The following is a 12,760-nucleotide window of genomic DNA, read 5'->3' on the forward strand; positions in this document are numbered from 1 at the left end:
AGATTAATTATGAGGCAATAAACTTTACATAAAAGTGCTGAAAAACAATTAAAAATCTCACTTGTTTTTCAACAAAGCAAAGTGAGCAAGAAACTGAAGAATTATAGAATAGAGAAGTCACCTACCGTGGTTGTCTTTATCCGTCCTCCTGGTTGTGTACAGGTCCAGCCTGATTTATTGATTAGCAAATCACAGCCTTCTCCTTCTAAACATGGAAGCATTTCACACCACTGTTTTGTTTTGATAATTCGTGCTATGAAACAGAAAAGGAAGAATAAAAAACAAAACAAAAAACAATTGGCAGGAGAATTCACATTTTACTTATCTCTAAACACTTTCTCATTTGAGTTGTCTATTTGCATTATCCGATAATTCAGCAATAGTTTATGATGTAGACAGCCCTAGGCAGTTTACAAAATTATTTACAACACCTGCTGTGCCAACAAATTTAATTTCAAACTTAAAAACCAACAAAAAAACAAAAGACAGCTTTATTATAAATCAAAAGAACATAGAAAATCACTCTTTTTCTAATTTTATGTTCCTTCCAATGAAGGAAACATTGTTGGGGAGGATTAATAATTGGAGACCCACTATCCTAACTAATCATTTTGGTGCCCCACACCTGTGATCCATTGTGTTAGACTCTACAAACAGAGAAGATAGTCCTTATCCTGAAGTGCTTACACTGAAAACAGACATGAAGCATGCAGGGGAAAGAGAAAAGCTGTAATAAACAGAGGGGTCGGTTTAATGACAGCTATTGAGAAATTCTGTGACACTTGCAATAGTGGGGTGTAGTCAAGGGCAGAAACTAGGAACATAAGAAGGACAGGTATTGAATGAAGCCAAGGTTGAGAAACTATGGGAGACAATAAGCTGAGGGAAAAGACAGGACCAAACAGCCTGTTACTCCAAGGGAAAAGAAGCCTAGTTAGGAAGGTTTCTGACAGAAAGCTGGTGTGATACATGTTTTGTGTCTACCCTCAATGCTTGTGTCTCTGGCAAGCCAGTTCTGCAAAATTTCCACAAGGTCATACACAACATGTAGTCTTGGAACAACTGAGCCCTGACTGCAATAAAGTAAAAGCAAAGGAGTTGTGAGGAGAATTTTTTCCTCAAGGTAGGAAGAGAAGGAACTTTAATACCTGTAGACCTCTTTCTGGACTATAATACTACTTCTTTTGAATTCACCTTTGCAGTATCTGGGTTCCTTCTCATAGAATAGCAAACAATATTACTAATATCTGGTTTTCTGTTATTCTTTCACTCTTCACTGAAGACAATATTGTACAGTGGAATGTTTAGCATACTTTTCACAAAATACATATACAGAGAGACACTCACTTGCACGGTGCCATATACTCATGCTAAACAAGGTAAAGTCTCCCACACTAACTTTTGCTCAAACTTTAAGGCTTTCAATCTGCAGAAAATGGTCCTGTTCCTCCATGGATCATCTCACCAGTTCTTGGCTGCACTATAGGAAAGCTTCAGCACTTCAATTTATACATGTGTCCTAGCATACAAGGCCAGAACTTGTCCCACATAGAGGGACACAGATCATGCCTTCCTCTATGTTGATGTGTGACACCAATACACATAAAAATCCTACAGTAATCATAAGCCCAACAAAAAGAGAACTACAGGAGAACTACTTAGTGAAATAAGAGTACAAGAAGCTTATGTTGATCCAAATTAATTTGGGGTCCAAGGAGACTAAAATTAGGCATTTATCCCAGTGGCAGCTACAGGTTTATGCTCACCTGAACATGTGATTCAGCCTGACTTCTTCTGTCTGGAGCTACTTAAGAATACAATTCCCAATGCCACTGAATCATGGCAAGAAAGAGAAGTGCAATTTAAAGTTTTTAATAAAACCCTTTCCAATATTTTGTCACAAAACAACTTGTGTCCTCAGCTCTGGTATAATTGTTGGTAAGCTCTAGTAATATAACAAAACCTGATTTCTTTCAGTGGAAGCTCAATCTGGAATTCATATTAATATTTTAATTATAAAACCTCTTTAGAAACGAAATGTCTACATAGGAATTTGCACTGTTCATTAGCCAACATATAAATCAATGGTGAAATGATTCATAACTACATTTTTTTTGAAGCAACTCTGCTAGGCTGTTTAGCACATAATACACAGAAATGTGGATTCTACTTGGGCACCAGAGGTACTGCTCTACTGATAACTGGATCATATCAGTTTTTGAGAATAACCCCTCCTTTGTATCAGATAAAAGCCTCATCCTTTCAGTGAAGGTCTGCATCCAGTTACAGGCTTAACAGGAAAACCTCAGTAAAATGCTAACACCAAATCTGACCTACTTGCATGCATATCTTTCTTAATTCACATATCAAAATGGCTATTTCTATAAATGTTTCAACAATATGAGGAATCACTGAAAGACTGAATAGTAAGTTAAATTCAGAAATATCCAATAGATTGCTTTACCATCTCAGCTAGGAGGTTTTCCTAGAAACATGACTTGAAGTAATTTTATTTTAAAAAAGTATCTCTGAATGACTCTTTGTGTTTGCTTGGTCGCTATTGATATTATCACAAATCCATGCGGTCCTTGCTCTGTTATACTGGCTGTATCCACACAAATTTAAAACACACCAAGGGTATTTTACAAAACATAAATTCTAAAACATTTCTGTGTATAGAGCAGCTCATCCATTTAGGTCTGAGAATCAGAACTTCTTTTGTAGGGAAAATCTAGCTAGCTCACCTGACTTAAAGCTAATCAGTATCAAAACTGTGCCTCCTCAGCCTCCACTTCCTCTTCCAATCCTGCTTCCCGCTGAGATCTCCTCCCCATTACTGGTTTTATGTCCCTTTAATTCTGCTTTTCACCCACCCATTGCTTTGCTTCGGGAGCCTCACCAACACACAGGCCCTTAGTCACAGTGCCACGAGGGAGGCCTGTTCTTGTCTGCAGGACTACATCTATTTTTGCATTTTCACTTTTCAGTTTGCACATTGTATCACAGTATGAGAGTGAGGCTCAATGTATAATATAGGAAGGGAGCAAAATGTACAACAATTTTTATCAGCATAATATCAAAGAATTTTCATCAGCAATTGAAACTGAGTTATACGAGTCAAAGCAAAGGGATATAGTGTATTTCCTGAGGCAGTATAGTTGCCTTTTTACTGTGTGTATTCACCAGGGGTGTAATTCAGCCCTCTGCAGACAAGAGAGCAAAAAGCCTATCAGCTTATTCAAATCCACTCTGAGCTCCATTATGAAGAATTAAATGATGCACAGGCTTTGTGCAGAGCTTCTGCAAAGAACTGAATTTCAGCTTTAGAATCTGTGCTGACACTACCTTGCATCTCCTAAGAAGGGCTGTGCCTCTTCACTCAGACTGGAGAGAACAGGCACTGACGTTGCTCAGCACATGGTAGAACTGCTTTCCTGGGTAGGGCCATCTGAACTGGAGAACAAATGGACTCTATCCAAGGGGTTTTCATGAAAATGGTCTTGAGGCATTGGATGCAAGCAGATGTTGTATCAACATCATGACAAACTACCTACCAATGTGATCATAACTGTTTTGTCAGACAGAAAAACTTGTAATCTAGTTATTTGTAGAAAAAGTCTCCATTCATGATCAGTACAGTCTAATATAAGGCTGCTCAACTGAGTAGTGTTTCAGAACACCACAGATTGTTTTCTGCTAAATACTGCAACTATATAAGCTTTTTCAGGCCTCTCACCTGGTTTAATAATATATTAATGTCATAATATTAATATATTCTCTATGGAAATATTATATATATATATATGTGTGTGTGTGTGTCTATATATATATATATATATATATATATATATATGTATATATATATATTTCCCATGGAAAATCAAGTTTATCTTCTAATATTCTTTTCCCAGATTCAACCCACACTCAGGGAATTATCAATCTCTGCATCTTTAGTCAATCTTTTAACTGAACATCATCAACTGTTTGTGATAGCAAAAAACTAAGTCTTGTTCAGCAGCAGTAAATACAAAAACTTACAGTCATGTAAAATATGGTAAATTAGAACACTCAGACTGTTGCAGTTTGTTGTCTCTTTTTTTTAATGTTGGGGAACGAATTAGGGAAATAAAAGTAAAAATGTACTTTATTTTCCCTGAATAAGAATACTGATTGAGACAGCATTTGGATACTGATACTTATGATTTCAGAATAAATTATGCTTCTCTGCATGAAAAGTGGTGTGCAAAGTGAATATTTATAATTTTTTCATGTATTCATAAAGTATAATCCAAACCATGATGCATGAGCCTATATAAAGTAAAAAAGAAGCAGCAAAGGAGATACACTGAAGTAAGGACTAGGGAGAATCTTTCCCCAGCAAAACACATTTTGAAACATACTTCTTCAATGAGAACTTAGCTCAACTATACTTTTTCCTGAATGATTCTTCTTCACATTATGTTTTATTGAATGGTAATTTTTAGGATTTAATGCAAGTTGTAACATATACTTTGGAAAAAATATTTCTTCTTTGAATTTCATATATTATTTCACAGTGGCTTTCCTTGAACTTTGAAGAAAGCTGATCAGCATAGCAAATTCCCAAGGTTCAGAAAGGCCTTTGGCTTCACCACTTTAGAAGTACATAGAAAAATGCATTTATCTTGGTGTATTTGCTTGTCCTATTATAATTATATAATTATTCACCTTCAAATGATCCCAATTGGTTTCATAATACCACTCATCTCCTACACTTTTTAAAATTTTATCTGATATTTTTCCTTTTTCCATTTTTTCAACCCTAGCTTTTTTCTCTGACCATTTCCCTCCTCTGCCTGACTCAGTACATATACACTATCTACCTATCAAAGATCCCCAAACATCTTGCAGAACTTCCTATGTTTAGCACAGTTTTATCGATGACTGGTAAATGCTGTTCATTGTCCTCATTGTGCACAGAGGTTAATCATCTTGACCAAGGTCACACAAGAATTTGTTGCACAGCTGGAAACAAAACCTCTGAATTCTTAGTGATCACTAGACTGGAGACCTTTCTGTGTCCCCTCTTCCTTCAGAGACAGAGTGTACTTTAATATGTATACATGAAGAAATTAAACAACAATAAAAATATGCAAAGTATTATTCTTTCAAAAACATGTATCAGTTAAATTGCAGCAGCAGAATAAAGGCCATCTGAAAGATAAACTGAATCATACCACTCTAGGATACTGCAATCATGAACTGTCTTTAGAGCAGCAATTTGACTGTAATAGTGTAAAAGCCCCAAATGTCAATCTACTTTACAACAAGGAAACATCACAAAGCTTGGATACCTTTTACAGCAGTCATTCTGCTTCCTTAAAAAGAATTGAAGCACTGCTAATTCACAAAGAGTTAGACTGTCTCAATTATTTATAGGGCATCTAGACCAAAGACTATTTAGTTCTAAGAACAGCAATATAGCAATGTCTAGACACCTATTTTATCATTTAGCTCTTGCTGTCAAGATTGGGAGGGATGCTTTAGCTGAGGTTGAGAAATATATGGGAAACAGTGATCTCCTGTGGGCTACAAAGACCAGGCAAATTGAGACCAGGTAACTAGATCATGAGTAAAAGATTGAATGACAGGGCAGAGGCTTCTCCTACAGCTCATCCAATCATAGTTCCACTGAGGGATAAATCTTATTGCAACCCCTGGGCTGTGAAAATATCATCACTGTTCACCTGTATCCCAGAAAAGAATGACAATCTGGCTTTATCAGGAATTATGCAGATTGCACCTTGTACAACATGTATTTAGGAGGAGCAGGATAATACCTAGGAGACAATCTCTAAATTATATAGCCATCCATATTATCCCAAACAAAGACTCCTTAAGAGACATCACTGCCAGTTACATGAGTGGTCCCTAGGAATTTAGCTGATTTACCTGGTGTAAGAAGTTGTTGGGTTAAACTGAGTGAAAGCAGGAAGCTTAGTAAACCACTGATGCAAAAACTACTTGAAAACACTTTGAAAAAGTAAGACCAAACTTAAACTACTCCATTTAGAAAGGCATTAATGTATTTGTTTAATTTTATTACTTACTTATTGTTTTCCATATCTTCATAGGACTCTGAAATAAATATATACTGACAGCTTAAAAATAATTACACAAAAAAAACCTGAAGTATAATCCAGATTCTAGGAGCACTCTCATGAAACTCAATAGTGCTTATCTTTTTTTCCCTTCAAATAGAAGAATTTCCTCATTATGATACCCCAAACAATAAATAAATAAACAGTGAAAAGCATATGAGACTAAATGCAAAAGAACATGATACCTGTTTGTAGTGTAGAAACTAGAATGTATTTTTCTGGCCTCTGTCTTTTCAGTTCTTGGAAAACTTTAATACTATGTGACTCACTGATATAGTGATAGGTTCCTTACATTAGTCTACATCCAGATGTTCAAATATTTGTATGACAGAAGCATTATCCTAACACTGAAAGTGTTCTACAAAAACAGTTTCACTGTTTCCATTTTACTTGTCAAGGGCCAGTATTCTTCTAATTGATCTCATTTGAGATTATAATACATCTCTGCATTTGTTCTCAACTCCTCAGCCTCTCACTGGCAAATAGTACTCTCAGTGGCAAAACTGCTCACTTGGAAAAGTAATGCAGCAAATATAACACATATTTTCCAACTGCCTACAAAGCAGTCAAACAGAAACAGAAAAAAAATTATCATTTAATACATTTTACAGGGTCACAACAAGCATCCTGACAGCTATAATAAATGATGAATACTGATAAAATTTACATGTTGAAGTTGATTTAGGGACAATACATGTGCTTCTAGTCTCTTCAAAACCAGCATTTTCTAACTAAACATTAAAAAGGTCAGTCTTTTGAATAGGCAACTTGGCCTACAACTTTGCCCAGGATTTCAGTATTTGTCTGAATACTCACAGATGTGCATATTCAATGGTTTTCAATCTGTGAATGATCCTACTGCTTTGTTGTCTGTGGGTAGTTAGCATTTGCTATCTAATAAGAGATGCTAATAGAGCACCTACCCTAGAGAAAGCCTTGGTCAGGACTCAGTGTTTTCTGTTTCTGTGCCCTGCTGTTCTGCTCTGCTGTATTCAATTAGTGCGCTGTAAGCAAAGTAAAAATTACTAAAAATCTGATCAGTGATATGCCAGCAAAGAACACTTCAGAGACCAGGTTTTCATCACATTTCACTTTACTGCCAGCACACTGAGAACAGCAAATTTCACTGGAAAGGGACAGCAATTTCAGACCCAAAGAAGAGAATTTGAAGATCACAGCAAAGAATAGACAAGGGCTAAAATGGGAAGTAGTGGGAAAACAGATACTTGGAAAAAAAAATAGGCAAGAAAGAAAGGAAAAAAAGGACATACCCCATTTATATGTTACTGAAGCTAACAGGCAAGGTCAAAAACTTGAGGAACTTGTTCAGTGGAGTCAGTATGACAATGAAGGTAAGTAAAGGCAAAAGACCAGAACATATTGGGTTTTCTTCTCTTAAGTACACCAGCTTCATGCCTCCTGATCATATGAGCAGAGAACTGCAGTGGAAGTCCAGATTCACTATGGTTAAAAGCCAAATGATCCTCAGATCCTCACTGCCATCCCTAGATTATGCAGAGAAGGCTGGACAGCTGTGGAAGAGGGAGAAGGACCCTCAGAACTCTCCTAGCTCTGAAACATGTGAACATACAAAAGTAATCCCTGAATACACAGTAAAACAAGAATTTTAAGGCTGACAGCACAGTAATAATTAAACTTGCTCTGGGTTACATGGTCAGAGTTTTCACAAAACACTAAACATACACTAAAATTATAGCCAAGGTCCTTCTTGGGACTCCAGCTGTAAAGCATTCGTGTACCCAGTGTTACTGGGTACCTTAATGAACTCTGTACATGCTTAGTAAGGAAAAGTTAAAAAGAAAGAAAAAGAAAAAAAAAAGAAAACAATAAGCACTCTCCATTTGACAATTGATTTTGCTCAGGCAAAACAATGAGAATCAGAATGTGAGATTTCATGTGCCTGAGGACAGAAATTTGTTAGTCTTTAATCTTTTGACAGCTGTTTCTGGGAATTTTAGTTAATGTTCTTCACGTGAATTCAAAGGACAGGCATTTAGCTGAGTGGTTCTGCTGTGGCCCTCACTGCTTTTAGTACTTTCCAAATCTAGTGTCAGCATGTGTACTGCTGCTGTGGCATGGTGGTGACATTTTATTGTAGACTGAAAGAGATAATAATTCAGCTGTTCTCAAGTACAATGGGCTTCCTTTGTCAACAACCAGAGCAATGGGAAACTCTGCCCTCCTTTTGTCACGTATGTATGAACAGAACATGGGAGAAAATTGAGTTAAAATGAGCTCAAAGACCAACACAGAAACAGACTAAGATGTTGCTGTGAGAACAATTAAAAGTACTAGAAAATGGAACTCAGCAGTGAAGCGGACCTTATCTCCTACCCAAAGTGCTTTCCCCCTATTCCACAGGACTAGATGCTCTGTTACAGTAAACTGTATGCTTTTTGGGGTAAGCCCATGACTTTTTGCTTTCATCAAATATTAAAAATAAGCTACAATTACACTGGGGATTTTGACACAAATTATGCTTAAAGAATGAAGATTAAGAAAAAATCCTAATAAAACTAGTGAAACCGGTGAAAACAAAGAAAAAGGGAACCATTTTTATGGTATCACTTTTCATAATGAGACTACAATTAATATAAGCACTTGTGATTCTTTTGACACTTGCGTCAGTGAACCAGGAAACTTGCCATAGGAAACTGTGATGTTGAGCATTAGATACCTTGAAACTGTCCTTTCCTTATGACTCCTGCTTTCACCAGCCAGTGTTTGACCAACAGAGGGAAAAGAGTGCTAAAATACAGCAATGTTAGTTTATATAACATGCATTGTATTGATACACAGTCCATGGTGAGACCCTGTTACAGGTGGATGTGCTATATCTCAGCTGCACAGTCAATCACACATCCTCTCAGACAACAGTTTGATATTATGGCTGTGCAGAATGATTTTTGACTGACAGGTTAGGTCATGTGAATTGTTTAAGGTGGCTTTTCATCTGTACAAAAATATTGCTGTTCCTAACCCCAAAATTTTATGATCTTATAAAATTTTCCCTATTTTATACCTCATTTGGCAACTGTTTGTCTCATTACTTAGTCAAGATTTCTCCGTAAACCTTCTCTCAGTATTTTGTAAGAATATAAACTAAAGTACAAATGAATGTCTTCTCATTAGGTTCCTATTTTCATTTATAATGCACATAAAATTGGGAGACAGATACCTTAAAAAGACAATGCATTTCTAAAACTCAGTGAATGCATTTTTACTTTGTATAACTAATGGAACAAAAAATGGATTTTCAAAGATCCTCTTGATTCTACTACATAAAAATTATTGACACTACAGTTCAGAAGGAGCTCTATAACAGAAATAGTCACTGATTAGAAGGAATAGTCTTTCTTGACCCAAGAGGAAATATTTGATGTATCGGAACCCGTCTGGCAAATCTATGAACAGGCACATGTCTTCTTGATATTGCTATCTTTTTCACCACCAGAAAACCTAACTTTTAATTTTCAAAATTATTTCTGTTAAATCAGATTAGAAGGACTGGCCACAAGGTGAAAAGGGAAAGTGCTGCCTCTTTCCTAGGGCAGGCACTGCATCTGCTCCCATGCTACAGCCACTCTCTTTGCAAGCAGGAGACCTGTCCCTGTCAAAAGCTGCACAGTGGAGGCTGGTTGGGCCAAAGGACACAGTAATAGCACAAAAAATCTACTCTGACTTACTTATCTAAACCATGAATTCTTAAAATTAGGGGCTGTAAGTATTTTTTGCTCTGTAGCAACTGCACCAATCGTTAAAAATCAGACCACCAGGCACAAAGCAGTTGATCAGGTCAGTACATTGAGAGTTAAAAATACTTTTCTGCATTGTACTTCTTCACAGGAAATATGATAGAGTCATATATTTTAGGGACAGAAACAACAAGTTTTTTGAAGATCATAAAATTTAATCCAGCAAGTTCTATAACAATTTCAACAATTTCTTGTTGACATAAAACATAACTTTTAGAAAGACATCCAGGGCTAACTTTCAGAGAATGCTCACATTTCTAAAAACTCTTAAGGCAGCTTATACAATTCAATGGCAAAGGCAATACTTCTCAGTTCTATAGATTTTAGTATTACTCCTATAGGACTCATTTAACTCTTACAGGGTTATACTCGGCTTCCTTTACTAAATTCCAAATGATTGAGTAGTCTTCTCTCAGCTATAGTAAAGTCACATCTCTGAAAAAACACTCTGTGTTTCTGAAGGTTAATAATGCAAATTTTAAATCTCCCGCTTTTGCTTTTTTTTTTTTTTTAAACATTCAAAAGTATCTTAAGGAAAATAAAACAAATTAAGCATCAACACTGGACAAACAGCCACAAACAGGAGATAATAACCCACAAAATTAACTGGAATAGAAGCAAGTTAGAATACTCCATCTGCAGGAATGTAATTGTTTTCTTTTAACAGTAACTGTCTGAAAAAGAGCTTTCTCAAGTGACTCTCACTTTGTAAGAGCAATGGGGAAACCTCATTAGAAATATCTACAAATTGTAACACTGCAAACACTACAAGTTCACAGTCCTGACTCAGGCAAAACCTACAATGGGTTTCTTGAGAGTTCTTCTGAATAAAGCACTGCTTGACTGAGTCTGCAGCTTGGAAATAGCCCCTTGCAGATTAAGAAATAACAACTGCTAGTTCTCTATGCTTCTCTTAAGTACAATACTGAACTATTTAAGTGTTCATTTAGACTCAACATTAAACATAGAAAAAAATATCTTCAAAAAATCCCCCCAGGGAAACTCAACTTTTTTTTTTTTTTAATATATTTTCACACAGCAAAATGGTCCTTTAAATTATCCCAGTATGCCTAATTATGGCATTAAGCATGTACGCATGTATTTACGCATCTACAATATCAAGAATAAGAGCTGCTGTTACTACATCACTGCAGTGTTTTACTCTGGTCAGCAGGATACCCTGTTCAACCACTTTAGTTATAATGGAATAATAGAATACTTTGTATTAAAGTGTAGAATAATGTTCACACTTTCTCCTATGAAACTGAAAATAACCTTTCATAATTCCATATGTGTAGAGCCTATTTACACTTGTTAAAAATTCCTTTATGTTCAAGAATGGAAATATGTATATATTAGTATATAATATTTTTCTTCCTTATAATATTAGTAAACATAAAATTATTCAGCTATCTTATGCCATTATCAGCATTTTGTGTATTATAAAGTAATCTTCCAATTCCTAAATATTGGCTAGTGAAAAGGCAGATATTTTTAGCTGCCTGTTACAAAGATTTCTCAGCTTATCTACTTAGAAATATTCACCAGATATTAAAAGTCTGGGAGAATAACTTCACAAAAACAGATACATAGTCTGATAGTATGGAGACTTACAATTTCTACCATGTGCACAAGCAGGCACTTCAGTTTTCTGAAAATCAATCAACCTCAGAGCACATGTGACAGAGGTATGTATAACACACACAGATATAAACTTGTTAGCAAATTGTTCAGCAGCTTTGCTGTAATATGAATGATGGGGTTTTTTTGTGGGTTTTGTTGTTTTTTGGGGTTTTTTTAAACAAAATTGCAGCGGATGATACAGCTTCGGCACCCTGTTTATTACATGTATGGTCTTGACTACTTGAATCTGTGCAATCCATTCAAAAACAGACTGCAAAATGCCAAAGACTTTCATTCACTTCCAGCCCTGCTCAAGTTTTCTTTGAGGCAGTGCTCATCTGAGTCATTGCCTGTTTCTTGCTTACAAAACATTCATATTCAAAGCACCATTAGCACAATAGCAATTAACAAAGAGCCTTTTATGCCAACGTGCTACAACTTCATCTCACACACCCTTTACAGGAAAAAGGTCTTTTCTCCTCTTTCCAGTATCAGTGAAGCACTCATGCCATGAGAAAAGAATGCTCCCTTTCAGTGCAGAGGGGACATGGCTGCGCCTTATGTGAATTTACATACAACTGAGGGGAGGACAAGGTGACCTAAAAGATCTTTCTCATTTCTAACCTCTATGAAAGTTCATGGTGTTGGGAATTGCATATTAACAAATAGAAGCAGATTTTGTGTGGAAATGGCACGGTCCTTCCACAGGTTTTTCCTAATTTTCATCTGTTTTTTTATTTGCTTTTTCCTAATTTTTATCTTCTGCAAAGGATAGGAAAAGCACTTTTAGGTTTGTCATAAGTATGATCAAAAAGAACAAAAAAGGACAGTAATTAGCCTTGAGTCATTCACATCCATCACTCCCAAAATATTGCTAACACTGAGCAGTAAATGGGAAGCAGGAAGAATCTGCAGCTATATCACACTAGGAATCGGTGGGGTTTATTGCCAATACTATATCAAGTTGCCACATTGGCACTAAGACAAACACTGAGGTTTCCCATGAGGTAAGATTGTTTCTTTATGTGTGTGTTGTAGATGCAATCATATTAAGTAGAGATGAACAAGAGAAAGTGGAAATGTTTTATAATTCCTCCTAATAATCATTATAATTTATAGGCAATTTTGCAAGACAAAAGAGTGAGTAGCACAGGGTTGGCCAGAAAAACAGAGATGACAAACACATTTGCAATAACAGCATATAGGAAATATAAAAGTATT

The 12,760-nt window shown here is 36.0% G+C and overlaps 1 protein-coding gene across 8 annotated transcripts in view; it reads right to left on the reverse strand.

The window, feature by feature from the left end:
* The window catches only part of TAFA5 (TAFA chemokine like family member 5), a 421,342-nt gene that overhangs the window by 95,236 nt on the left and 313,346 nt on the right, over positions 1-12,760 (reverse strand). For all 8 annotated transcript variants that reach the window (XM_064702790.1, XM_064702788.1, XM_064702795.1 and 5 more), the window contains one exon: positions 126-253. In XM_064702790.1, coding sequence (XP_064558860.1) covers positions 126-253 — 128 coding nt within the window. The remainder of the gene's footprint in view (positions 1-125; positions 254-12,760) is intronic.

Source organism: Zonotrichia leucophrys, chromosome 1A, assembly GCF_028769735.1.
Source record: "Zonotrichia leucophrys gambelii isolate GWCS_2022_RI chromosome 1A, RI_Zleu_2.0, whole genome shotgun sequence".
Lineage (NCBI taxonomy): Eukaryota > Metazoa > Chordata > Aves > Passeriformes > Passerellidae > Zonotrichia > Zonotrichia leucophrys.